General features: G+C 43.2%; 1 protein-coding gene across 4 annotated transcripts in view; it reads left to right on the top strand.

The window, feature by feature from the left end:
- LOC124711207 (oxysterol-binding protein 1) overlaps window positions 1–12828 on the top strand; it is a 306892-nt gene that overhangs the window by 228116 nt on the left and 65948 nt on the right. For all 4 annotated transcript variants that reach the window (XM_047241150.1, XM_047241152.1, XM_047241151.1 and 1 more), the window contains 2 exons: window positions 3719–3880; window positions 5754–6147. In XM_047241150.1, coding sequence (XP_047097106.1) covers window positions 3719–3880; window positions 5754–6147 — 556 coding nt within the window. The remainder of the gene's footprint in view (window positions 1–3718; window positions 3881–5753; window positions 6148–12828) is intronic.

Genomic DNA, 12828 nt, shown 5'->3' on the forward strand with positions numbered 1-12828 from the left:
ATCTATCATACGATGTTATAAGAGAATTAGCCATTACAACAATTTGTTCAGAATACTCACTGTTGAATAATAAAGAAATAAGTAAATAAATAAATAAATGATGGAACACTCTTTTTATTACATTGGCATTAGGTTTACAACTGATGAGTGGCAACAAATCCATATAAGACACCAACTGAAAAGTGAGAAATCAAACTTTACTATGAAATTAGGATGAACATGGAGTTTTATGTTATCATGCAAAAGTCTTTAACATGTTGCTACCACATATCAGGCATGAAATTGGAATCCCTCAAATATTCAGAATGAAATAAAGAGCATGTTACTTCCCACTCCATCAATGTATCAAAATATTTTGAGTGGGGGTGTTAATTCTGATTGATACTGAAAAGTCCACACTGCAAAGGTTTTAGCTGTTCCAGTATATACATGTTGAAGTCATAGTAATGTGACCACTGCCCCTGTGTTCGATGTCAGCGTACAATAACCACTCATAGATGGCAGGTGGCAGCTCTAGCAGTGGAGAGTGTATAAAGTGTGTTGGTGGGGGGGGGGGGGGGGGCACAAAGGAAAATAGTACAGTCATTGTCATAATGCAGAAATTGGGCAGGTTATCTGACATCTGAAAGGGCATGATCACAAGTGTGCATATCTGTGACTACAGGCTGGTTCACATAGACCTATTACACCATCCATGCGTGATAGACCTGGCGCACATGTGCAGTAGATGGTAATAATCCGCAAAACTCAAATTAGAACTGTCTGATCTCTTGTAAAGTTGTTCGTTCTACCGCACAAAACAGAAAGGGGACTGTGTGACATATTGGAATGTCATTCGTTCGAATTTTTTATTCAAGCTTCAAAGGTTCCTATGTAATAAGAGAGAGTTTTTTATCATTATTTATTAAGTAATTATTATTCTCTTATGTAGGTTACTATTAGCCTGAATTATGGACTCCACAGTTAATATAATAGAGGGAAACATTCCACGTGGGAAAAATAAATCTAAAAACAAAGATGATGTGACTTACCAAACGAAAGCGCTGGCAGGTTGATACACACACAAACAAACACAACCATACACACAAAATTCAAGCTTTCGCAACAAACTGTTGCCTCATCAGGAAAGAGGGAAGGAGAGGGAAAGACGAAAGGATGTGGGTTTTAAGGGAGAGGGTAAGGAGTCATTCCAATCCCGGGAGCGGAAAGACTTATGGACTCCACAGTTAGTTTTATATTAAGACACTTGGTTATACGGATATGTGTGTTTAAATTTACATTTATACAATGTTTTGCATATGGGGGGCCCCTCTTTTCTTCTTCTTTTTCTTTTCTTTTCTTTCTTTCTTTCTTTCTTTCTTTCAAAAAAGCTATTCCCCTGGCAGTTAGAGTAAACCTTCTGATTAGGGCAGAATGATGATGGAAACAAAATGACAGATATTGTTGAGTTCAACTCTTTCTGAAAAAAAGGGATGAAGGCAGTGGATTATATTCACTGCTTATGAAAGAACTGAGGCCCAAAGATCTGCAAGAATTTCGGAACTTTTTGAGAATGGACATGGCCTGTTTTGAGAAGCTGCTGTCTGTGATAGAAGATGGAATTAGCAAGTGTGGTACAGTAATGGAGGCTGTCTCACATTCTCAAAAGTAAGAATTAAATCATATGTTTATATGTTTTGTGATCATACCAACCTGGATCACGAATAAAATGCCGGTAAATGCCCTGAGATGATGCAGGCTGGCTGTAACATTATGTTTCCTGGCAACTGGAGAATCTTTCATGAGTCTGGATCTCAGCCTCGGAATGGCACAGCCCACCATTTCAGAAGTTGTTGTGGATGTATGCACTTGAATTTGCATTTAAAAGTACCAGTGTGCGCGCACCGCCCCCCCCCCCCCCCCCCTGCCCCCCGCCCACACACACACACACACACACACACACACACACACAGAATTTTGCAGTCCTCGTCTGTCTTATTGGGCCAAACTGCACAGATTTTCTCGTTATCACTGCCAGTTTCTCTTTTCTGGCATGCTGAAATAAAGCAAGCGATGCAGTCCGATCAAACATGAACTTACGTACACTAAGGCATTACAATACAAATTGAAAATCATGGTGTAACATTATAAACATATGCATATTACTGAGAAATAAATGATTGCTGACTGGGGAAAGGGGGAATATGCATTTATTAAAAGCTACTTACTGAAAAAAAAATGCAAAAAATCCCAAACACGGGAGTCAGAAATAAGCCACTAGCCACCTAACAATAAGCAAATAACAAACAGAAAGAACTGCGGTAGCTCCTCCTGTGCATGCGCAAGTTGTCGCTGCCTAGTGCCCATGCGCAGATTGATGGCAGTTTAGAACTACTCTGTATTCTGGCACATGGATAATGTGTCTGCTAATTTTCCTACAAGATGTACAACTTTGCTCCCACTATTTTTTCCCCAACATTTGAGGCTTTAATGAAACAAATTGGTTACGCATGTAACATTCAATGTATTTTTCATCCCTGGCCACTATATTCTCCCATCTTTTGACCAGTGTACGAATCCTGCGTCAAAGACATTGTTCATATTTTGAAGTGATCCACGAATCAATCCAATTTGTGACTTCTTCATGAGATTGGAAGTGCTGTCAGCCAGGCCATGCGCCATTGATCGAAACAGGTGATAGAGGGACCAGTGTCTGGAGAATACAGCGGGTTGGGTAGGACTTCACATTTTAACATTTCCAAGTACGTTTTGACCTCTTTTTGCAACGTGGGGTTGAGCATTGTGCTGCAAAATCACTTTATCGTGCCTATAGCTGTATTGCGGCCATTTGTCTTTTAATGCTCTGTGCAAACACATCAATTGTGTTCGATAATGAGCACCTGTGATTGTTTCACTTCGTTTTAACACTTTCTGAATCATGCCCATAGCCTTGAGATGAGTTGTTTTGAAATGGCGTGCTGTGTCACTCCCACTAATCTTGCCAGTTCTTCTTGAGTTTGATGCGAGTCTTCACTCAGCAATGCCTCTAATTCTGCATCTTTGAAAACATTCTCTCTTCCACCACTATGCTGATCTACGGCGTTAAAATCACCGTTCTTGAAGTGTTGAAACCACTTGCAACACATTTGTTCATTAATAGCATCCTTATCATACATACTTGAGAGCATTTGCTGAGACTCAGTCGCTGTTTTCTTCATATTGAAACAAAACAGTAACACTTCCCGCAAATGACGAGAATTAGGCTCGTAAACTGATATTTTCAATGAAAAACAATTTTATGATGCAGACACAAGTCAACTAATGTTTGAATGAGGTATTGTTGACAGAGGTCCAAGCTAACTGCCCGATATCTGTGATCTGTTTCTTTCGACCGCTACTTCCCGTTGTTGCCACCTATCGGCAAACGGCGGAAGCAAAGTTGTACATCTTATAGTTTCACCCATGCTACCGCTAGGTGGCTGTCACACTAGACCAGTACCGTTCGCGGCGGATTGTCATGTAATACTCTGTTTAGAAATAACATAATTCCCTTATAACCTCAACTCCGTGAAAAAAAACTAGCAAAGGAAACAAGGAGTGTTCATTGTTGTGTGCGTGCATGTGCTACACAAAAATACTCATTTAAAGAATAAGGAGTCATTTCATGATCATATGCATGTTTTTTAAGCTGGTGCAATTTTACTGGAAAAAGAAGATTGACTTTTCTCTTCCCTTCCAGGGACATGTGAGCAGTCACCAGATTGGTCTTGGGACATTACCCACCACAGGCAAGAGAAGACAGAGGAGGACACGTGTTCCAGATAAACCTAATTATCCACTGAACTTGTGGAGTATAATGAAGAACTGTATTGGCAAGGAGTTGACAAAGATTCCCCTGCCGGTTTGTACATACCATAAATTAATAGATATGGAAGTTATTTCATCATAGTACTGTGTTAAAATTCCAAAACGTATGGAAATATGAATATGTTAAAACTGTCAAAGACCACAAAGGCATTGTTGTGTAAACAGATTGATGTTGCAATGTCTCTTTCAGTAAAGTACAAGGAAATATATTTCTACTTAGTTTCCCATTGGATTGTGTGTAGTATCTTCCCTGTATCGGTTGGTAGGACATGTTCTGAGCCATCAAGGGATCACCAATTTAGTATTGGAGGGCAGCTTGGAGGGTAAAAATCGTAGAGGGAGACCAAGAGATGAATACACTAAGCAGATTCAGAAGGATGTAGATTGCAGTAGGTACTGGGAGATGAAGAAGCTTGCACAGGATAGAGTAGCATGGAGAGCTGCATCAAACCAGTCTCAGGACTGAAGACCATAACAACAACAACATCTTCCCTGTATATTAAGTTCAAATGGTGAATATGATTATAAATCTGTGAAAGTACTCTACTTAGTAATAATTTGCTGATAAAGTGGATATTTAGTATGAACACTGAACCTTGAAGTTTTAGATGAGTGGTTTCGTTTCTAACGTCTGTGCAGGACTAGACCAAACAAAAAAAAACAAAAAAACCACTGGCAACAGGTATGTGTGGGGAAATTTTTGATAAGAGACCAAATTTTAACTGGTGCTGATGAATTGCCTGATGAGGGGAGTGGTAAAAGAGGTGTCTCAGGGATGGGAGCAAGAATGAATGAGGACCGTGAAAAGATAAAGAGTTACTATACTTTTCCTGCCTAAGAGTTAATGATACAGTTTAATTGTATCCCACATCAGTGAATTGGAGTAATACTGGGAAGCAGTTAAGCAGTCAAGTATGAACCAGAGGAATGTAGATGGGGGGAAGATAACAGATACATCATGTATGTTGAGGTCCTTCTGTAAGCATTATTATATAATAAAAGTTACAGTGCCAAATTATTTATATGCTTCTATTCTAATTTATAGAGGGACATATTGGTGATGGATATCTATGATATAATGGGTGACCTAATGGAATGTAGATGCTTGCTTGTTAGATGGCTGCCATTCCTCAGTCCATATATGAAAGCAACAAGAAAAGGAAAAAAGGCATTTCATGGGTGTGACTTGCATCAACAAGAAATATGTTGACCTGGCATATTGCAAGAGAAGAATAGATGAAAGGACATTCACATAATATAGCTTTAATATCACGTGGTGAACATGGTGCTTAGTTTCGGAAAAATTGTGAAGAATTTAAGCAAGCGTCTTAGTGTTTAACTGAATCTGCAGGGTGAATGAAAAATAGTAATGGTATAGTGTTCCATGCTTGCTCTGGTTGTCTTCAGAATTGGAGTGAGAGCAACAGGTGCATGCAGAGAAAAGAACCACACATGCTCAAAGAGAGCAGAATAAGAGTTTGGTTGATGCCAGAGAAATGAATTAGCACATCAGGAACTTGTGGAGGCTCAGTAGTCCTGTTGTTGGGACTTGTATTGTGTACTAGTGAGAGAGATAATAAAACAAGGAATGTGATGTATAGTGAATAGTATTAGTTTCCTGATAAATCTTCTTTAAACTGTTAGTTTCCTGATAAATCTTCTTTAAACTGTTAGTTCAGATAAAATCATATCACAGCACAGGAGCAATCAGTGTTGCTCACTCATTTGAGAGAAATGTGTGTTCCTTCTACATTGGATGAAGTAAAAGTGATGCCATAGTATGCTGAGTTATTTATTTATTTGACAGATAAGTTACTCCAATGTATAAATTGTCAAAAATTGTGCTAGTCATTCTTGTGTTTTTTTATTCACTGGTGCTCTCATAATATATAAATTGTCTTTGGCAGGTTAACTTCTCAGAGCCACTTTCAATGCTGCAAAGGCTGACAGAAGATTATGAATATGCCGAGATACTGGATAAGGCCGCAGAGTGTGCAGATGGTTGTGAGCAGCTGGCGTATGTTGCAGCATTTACAGTTTCCAGTTATGCCACAACAAGTGTACGCACAGGAAAGCCATTCAATCCTCTTCTAGGAGAGACTTTTGAATGTGATCGAACAGAGGATTTGGGATGGCGTGCTGTATCGGAGCAGGTTTCTCACCACCCACCGATGGTTGCACAGTTTTGTGAAGGTCGCAAATGGAGATGCTGGCAGGAGTTCACAATAGCTTCAAAATTCCGAGGAAAATATCTGCAGATCATTCCTCTGGGAACTGCACACTTAGAGTTTGAGGGTTCAGGTACTCAACACATATACACTAAGCAGTAAAGTAATTGAATTTTTGTTGTGAACCAGTGTAAAAAACTTAGGTTTAGGAATAATATGGAGTGTCTTATTTTAATCAGAGTTGAAATGAAGTTAATTATGTTTTAGTCAAATTCTTTTTATTGTTTAATGTTCATCATGTAATAGCAATGAGGCACGTTTTGGTTCTTGAACCCCTCGTAAAGTGTCCGTAACACAAATTATTAATAAGATAGAAGGCTTTTATAGTAGTCCTCATTTACTAGTGATTCTCTCTTCAGCAACAACCAAAATTTAAGTTCCAGTTATTCTCTTTCATTGATACCCTACAGCTCTAACCAAATAGTTGAATAGCAGCAAGGACTTTTACATTGTCTTAATCTGTATTTATATGACATTGTGTTTCTTTGTTACACATGTCACCATCCATGTTCCGCATTAAACAGTTGCTGACTGCTTTTCTGTCTTTGAGTGTGGCTTTGAAGTTGTTTTATACTTCCAACACACAGTTTCTGCAGCTATCCTCAGGCATCTCTAGGATTGATGTCATGCTACTAAAACACAGAAAAAGTAGTATTTGCTTAGTACTAAATTAATTTTTTCTGGTGTTTTAAGATTTACCTTTCTCTCAGTCCTACTAAACAGATAAATTATACTCTTGATCCAAGGTGAAGTTCTAATTATTCATCACAGCAGTGGCTGCTATTATTATTATTATTATTATTATTATTATCATTATTGTGTGATCTTCAGGGCTTGATTGTGGGGATTATTTGCTTTGTGATAGTAATATATTTTGAATTTCTGTATATTTCTTTCCTTCAGAGTGTTGGTCACAGGTATCGTTTCCCCTGTTCAAAGCCTGCTCTCAGTATTCAGTGCTTTTCTCTTTCCTGTTTTCAACCTTAATTCATTGCCCTTATCAGGCTATAGTTACCAATTTTGTTCATTACACCTGTTTTATGTTATACTTGTAATAATAGTGTTTTGCTGTACAAAATTGCTCTTCTATATGAACAACCACCAGTCTCTTTAACAGTTGATGAAATGGGCATCTACTGAGCCCTGAAATTTGTGAGGAGAAATGGCAGTTCTACCAGGAATGTATAGCTGTCAGTCAATAGAGTTATGTTGGAAATAACATGGGCATATGCATCTCTCTGCAGATAAGATTGAGGAGAAGAGGGTGAGGAAAGGACTCTGGCTATGATCCCTTTCATAATGGACCACTTATGTAACAAAACATCCCATTTACTTACTCTTGGGTAATGTTTTGACTGCTTTACTGGCTTTCCTTAATTTTATGCGGGCAGTACTTGTTTTAGCCTTACTGAGGCTGATAGTTCCAGAGTAAGCCCAGAAAAAGAGCCTCACCATTGATGAACCATCCCAAAAGATAGGAACCATGAAATTTGGTGTCTTAAAAACTGATGATCATTATAGTAGCTCTTGTTTGGCATAGATCACTCTTGTATGACATTATTCATCCAGCTCCCCTCAATGCATGCACCCTTCATACTATCCCCAGGAGGTCCACAACTCTTTTGTGGATACGTGCGTAGCGAGCACGGGATCCCGAGCTAATGTGGCCTTCCTCCCTTTCCGGGCTGCATACCTTCCTTTTCCACATCCTCCCCTCTCCCCCATCTTCGCCCCTCCTCACCTCACCTCTGGCTCTTTCCTTCCCTTTCTCCCCCTCTGGGAGTATGGTTTGTGCCTACGTCCGGAGACGGACGCTCGTAAATGTACCGCATTCTTCGCCTTCTCTGCTTGTCTGTCTTCATCCTTCCTTTGTCCTTCTCTTTACCCTTTTCTACGCTGCGGCGTTTGAGACCTCTCCTCTCCTCTTCCCTTTCCCTTTCTTTGTTTTTCCCTTTCTTTGTTTTTCCCTTTCTTTGTTTTTCCCTTTCTTTGTTTTTCCCTTTCTTTGTTTTTCCCTTTCTTTGTTTTTCCCTTTCTTTGTTTTTACCTTTCTTTGTTTTTACCTTTCTTTGTTTTTCCCTTTCTTTGTTTTTCCCTTTCTTTGTTTTTCCCTTTCTTTGTTTTTCCCTTTCTTTGTTTTTCCCTTTCTTTGTTTTTCCCTTTCTTTGTTTTTCCCTTTCTTTGTTTTTCCCTTTCTTTGTTTTTCCCTTTCTTTGTTTTTCCCTTTCTTTGTTTTTCCCTTTCTTTGTTTTTCCCTTTCTTTGTTTTTCCCTTTCTCTTTCTTCCTCCCTGTGCGTGTCTGAAGGCCGAACCACGCATTTTTGTGCGTAGCCGGTGACAGGGTAACACATAATTCCCCGCCCCGGGCAGACATGTAGGACACGTACGTACCCCCTGGTAACGGCCAGGCCCAGGGAGGGGTGATTATCCGAGCTGATACCTTCCGAAAGTGCCGATTGGTCCCTCCGTCCTTTTGTCGGGAGGTGTGACCTGAGGTGTGAACAGTCACCTAAGGCGGGAGTGCCCTCAGAGAGGGCCCCCACAAGGGAGGAGCGCGCCATCGGAGACGCCGGTAATCATGGGGGATTCTTCCGCAATGGTTTTCTCACCTTCCACTATGTCTGCTCACAAGCGTAAGTTCACTGAGTCTCAGCCACAGACAGTTCTTCCATCGTTGCCACAATTCCTTGTTGTTTCTCGGTCTGACGAAGGTCACGACTTCTCCACGGTCAACCCTTTCATTATTCAGAAAGGTGTCTACGCAATTGCAGGTCCTGTAAAGTCTTGTTCCAGATTACGGAATGGCACCTTGTTGTTAGAAATAGTCAGTGCCCTCCAGGCACAAAAATTGCTGCGTACTTCACTGCTCCACACCTTCCCTGTCCGGGTTTAAGCGCACCGCACTTTAAATTCCTCACGTGGAGTCGTTTATACACGCTCCCTCGATGGATTGTCTGACGAAGAAATTCAGCACTACCTGTCTGACCAGGGCGTAACGGCTGTTCATAGAGTTATGAAAAGGGTTGACACGAACATTATTCCAACCCGCACTGTCTTCTTGACATTTGACAAAGTTCAACTCCCATTGAAAATCAAAGCAGGCTATGAGATAATTTCCATTCGCCCTTATGTCCCAAACCCTACGCGTTGCTATCGGTGTCAGCGGTTCAATCACACCAGCCAGTCCTGTTCCAATCCGGCCAAATGTGTTACGTGTGGCAAGGATGCCCATGAGGGTGCTTGTCCACCTCCATCCCCTCGCTGCATCAACTGTATGGGTGACCACGCTGCTTCCTCTCGAGATTGCCCCGTTTTTAAGGACGAAAAGCTCATCCAGGAAATCAGAGTGAAGGAAAAGGTGTCGACCTTTGCTGCTCAAAAATTATTCGGCAGTCGACAGCCCACCGTGCCTCAGACAGGAAAATACAGCACTGTCCTTGCTTCTCCTCGGCCAACAAAGGAGTCTGCCACGCAGACTTGCGACCTCACCTTTAGTGCCACGGTCGTCAGATCGGCCAGTGCAAAGATCGCCCGTTCAACCTCACCACTTTCTCCTGCCTACTCTATGGCTCACCCTTCATCGGGTTCTGCTAAATCTCGAGCCCAAAAGTCAGACACCAAAACTTCGAAAAAAGAGCATACTTGTGAAGATTTTTTACGTACCCCAACTTCACAACCATCGGTTCTTCCTTCATCTAAACTTCATATTTCCAAGAAGGCTACAAAGAAACCCAGTTCATCTCCTTCTCCGCCAAGGCGTGTCCCATCTACAGCACCACCTGGCGGAAATCGCCCTCAGCTGTCTTCTGTGTCGTCGAGGCGCACTGCTGGCGGCCGATCAACCGCCCGATCGCTGGTGGCAGGAGCTGCTCCTGAACACGGTATGGATCAGGATCTTCTGCCTCCGGCTGAATGCAATTCCATGCTGTCGGTCGCAAGCTCTGAGCAGTCATTGAGTTGACAGCAACCTTGGTCACATTCCTCCATTTTTTGTTCACCCTATGTCCAGTATCCACTGGAATATCCGCGGCATTCGAGCCAATCGGGATGAATTGTCGATCCTCTTACGATCCTACTCGCCGGTCATCTTCTGTCTTCAGGAAACAAAGCTGCGTCTCCATGACCGCTTTGTTCTCCCTCATTTTCAGTCCGTCCGATATGATCTCCCCTCTGTTGAAGGCACTCCAGCCCATGGAGGACTCATGATTCTTCTCCATGATACTCTCCATTATCACCCAATCCACTTAAACACTTCCTTCCAAGCTGTCACCGTCTGTCTTTCCCTTTCTGGATACACATTCTCTCTTTGTACTGTATACATTCCATCGTCCACACCAATGGCACGAGCTGATCTCCTTCATCTTCTTGGTCAGCTTCCCCCCCCTATTTGCTGGTTGGGGACTTCAATGCCCACCACCCGCTTTGGGGATCTCCACATCCTTGTCCACGTGGCTCACTATTGCTAGACGTCTTCCACCAAGCGGATCTAGTTTGCCTCAACACTGGGGTCCCTACATTTTTGTCTGCCTCCATGACAAATTTATCTCATTTGGACCTTGCGGTCGGTACTGTTCCGCTAGCTTGGCGCTTCGAATGGTTCGCCCTTGATGATACACACTCGAGTGACCACTTTCCATGTGTCCTTAGACTGCAGCCTCAACTGCCATATATGCGCCCACGACGCTGGAAGTTTGCCCAAGCCGATTGGACACTTTTTTCGTCTCTAGCGACATTCGATGACAGTCACTTTCCCAGCGTCGACAATGAGGTCACATATATTACCGACGTTACTCTTACTGCTGCGGAACGTTCAATTCCACGCACCTCCGAATTGCCCCGGCGCCCCCCAGTTCCTTGGTGGAACGAGGCGTGCCGTGACGCAATACGTGAGCGGCGACGTGCTCCTCGAGTTTTCCGCCACAATCCTACTTTGGCCAACTGTATCCGCTATAAGCAGTTCCGTGCGCGATGCCGTCGTGTCATCCGCGATAGCAAGAAGGCAAGCTGGAAATTCTTTATTAGCTCATTTAACACCTTCACTCCCTCCTCGGAAGTTTGGAGTCGGCTTAGATGGTTCTCAGGCGCGCCTAGTTTCTACCCGGTCTCTGGGCTCACTGTCGCGCATGATACCTTAGTGGACCCCGTCGCAATTTCTAACTCATTGGGTCAGAACTTTGCTGAGGTTTCGAGCTCTTCAAATTACCCGCCAGAGTTTCTCCCGAAGAAAAATGCAGCAGAAGTGCGACATCTTGCTTTCTCCTCTCAAAATTACGAAAGCTACAATACTGTTTTCTCCATGCGGGAACTCCAACATGCACTCTCTTCTTCTCGCTCCTCCGCCCCAGGACCGGATGGTATCCACGTCCAAATGTTGCTGCATTTATCAACCCATAGTCTGCGTTACCTCCTTCGCCTTTATAATCGAATTTGGACCGACAGTACTTTTCCCAGACTATGGTGGGAAGCTATCGTCGTTCCTGTTCCGAAACCTGGAAAGGACAAACATCTCCCCTCTAGCTATCGCCCCATTTCTCTCACGAGTAGTGTCTGTAAGGTTTTGGAGCATTTGGTGAATTACCGTTTAGCTTGGTGGCTGGAATCCCGCAGTCTTTTAACACCTGCCCAATGCGGATTCCGAAAGCATCGTTCTGCAATTGACTATCTTGTTGCTCTCTCCACTTATATCATGAACAATTTTCTCCGGAAACGCCAAACAGTAGCAATATTTTTTGATCTGGAGAGAGCATACGATACCTGTTGGAGGACAGGCATCCTCCGCACACTGTTCTCTTGGGGCTTTCGAGGCCGGCTGCCCCTTTTTCTTCGCGAATTTATGGCAGAGCGCACATTTAGGGTGCGGGTGAACACTACTCTCTCCCGTACTTTCTCCCAAGAAAACGGGGTACCCCAGGGCTCCGTGCTGAGTGTTGTACTGTTTGCCATCGCCATTAATCCAATTATGGATTGTCTCCTTCCTGATGTCTCGGGCTCCCTCTTTGTGGACGATTTTGCGATCTACTACAGCTCTCAACGGACCAGCCTGCTTGAAAGACGTCTTCAAGGATGTCTCGATCGCCTCCACTCGTGGAGCATCGAAACCGGCTTCCGTTTCTCACCCAGTAAGACCGTTTGTGTTAATTTTTGGCGACGTAAGGAGTTTCTTCCGCCCTCCTTACATCTAGGTCCTGTCAACCTTCCGTTTTCCGACGTCGCTAAATTCTTGGGTCTTATGTTTGACAGAAAACTGTGCTGGTCCTCCCACGTTTCCTATCTTTCGGCTCGCTGTCTGCGTTCCCTTAACACCCCCCGTGTCCTGAATGATACCTCCTGGGGAGCGGACCGAGTGGTCCTTCTCCGCCTCTATCGCGCCTTAGTGCGCTCGAAATTGAACTATGGAAGCATAGTCTACTCCTCTGCTCGGCCGTCTATTCTTCGGTGTCTCGACTCTATCCACCACCGTGGATTACGTTTAGTGTCTGGAGCTTTTTACACCAGCTCTGTGGAAAGCCTTTATGCTGAGACTGCTGAACCTCCGCTGTCCAATCGGCGAGCAGTCCTTCTGAGTCGTTATGCTAGCCATCTGTCTTCCATGCCTGCTAATCCAGCCCATGACATTTTTTTCGACGCCTTCTTTGATGTAGGGTATGCAGTTCGCCCCTCCTCCCTACCACCACCAGGAGTCTGCTTCCGTCAACTGCTCCATTCTCTTTCCTTCCGCTTTCATAAAACCTTCTTGACAACTTGGGGTACAGCA

This window comes from Schistocerca piceifrons, chromosome 8, assembly GCF_021461385.2.
Source record: "Schistocerca piceifrons isolate TAMUIC-IGC-003096 chromosome 8, iqSchPice1.1, whole genome shotgun sequence".
NCBI classification, from domain to species: domain Eukaryota; kingdom Metazoa; phylum Arthropoda; class Insecta; order Orthoptera; family Acrididae; genus Schistocerca; species Schistocerca piceifrons.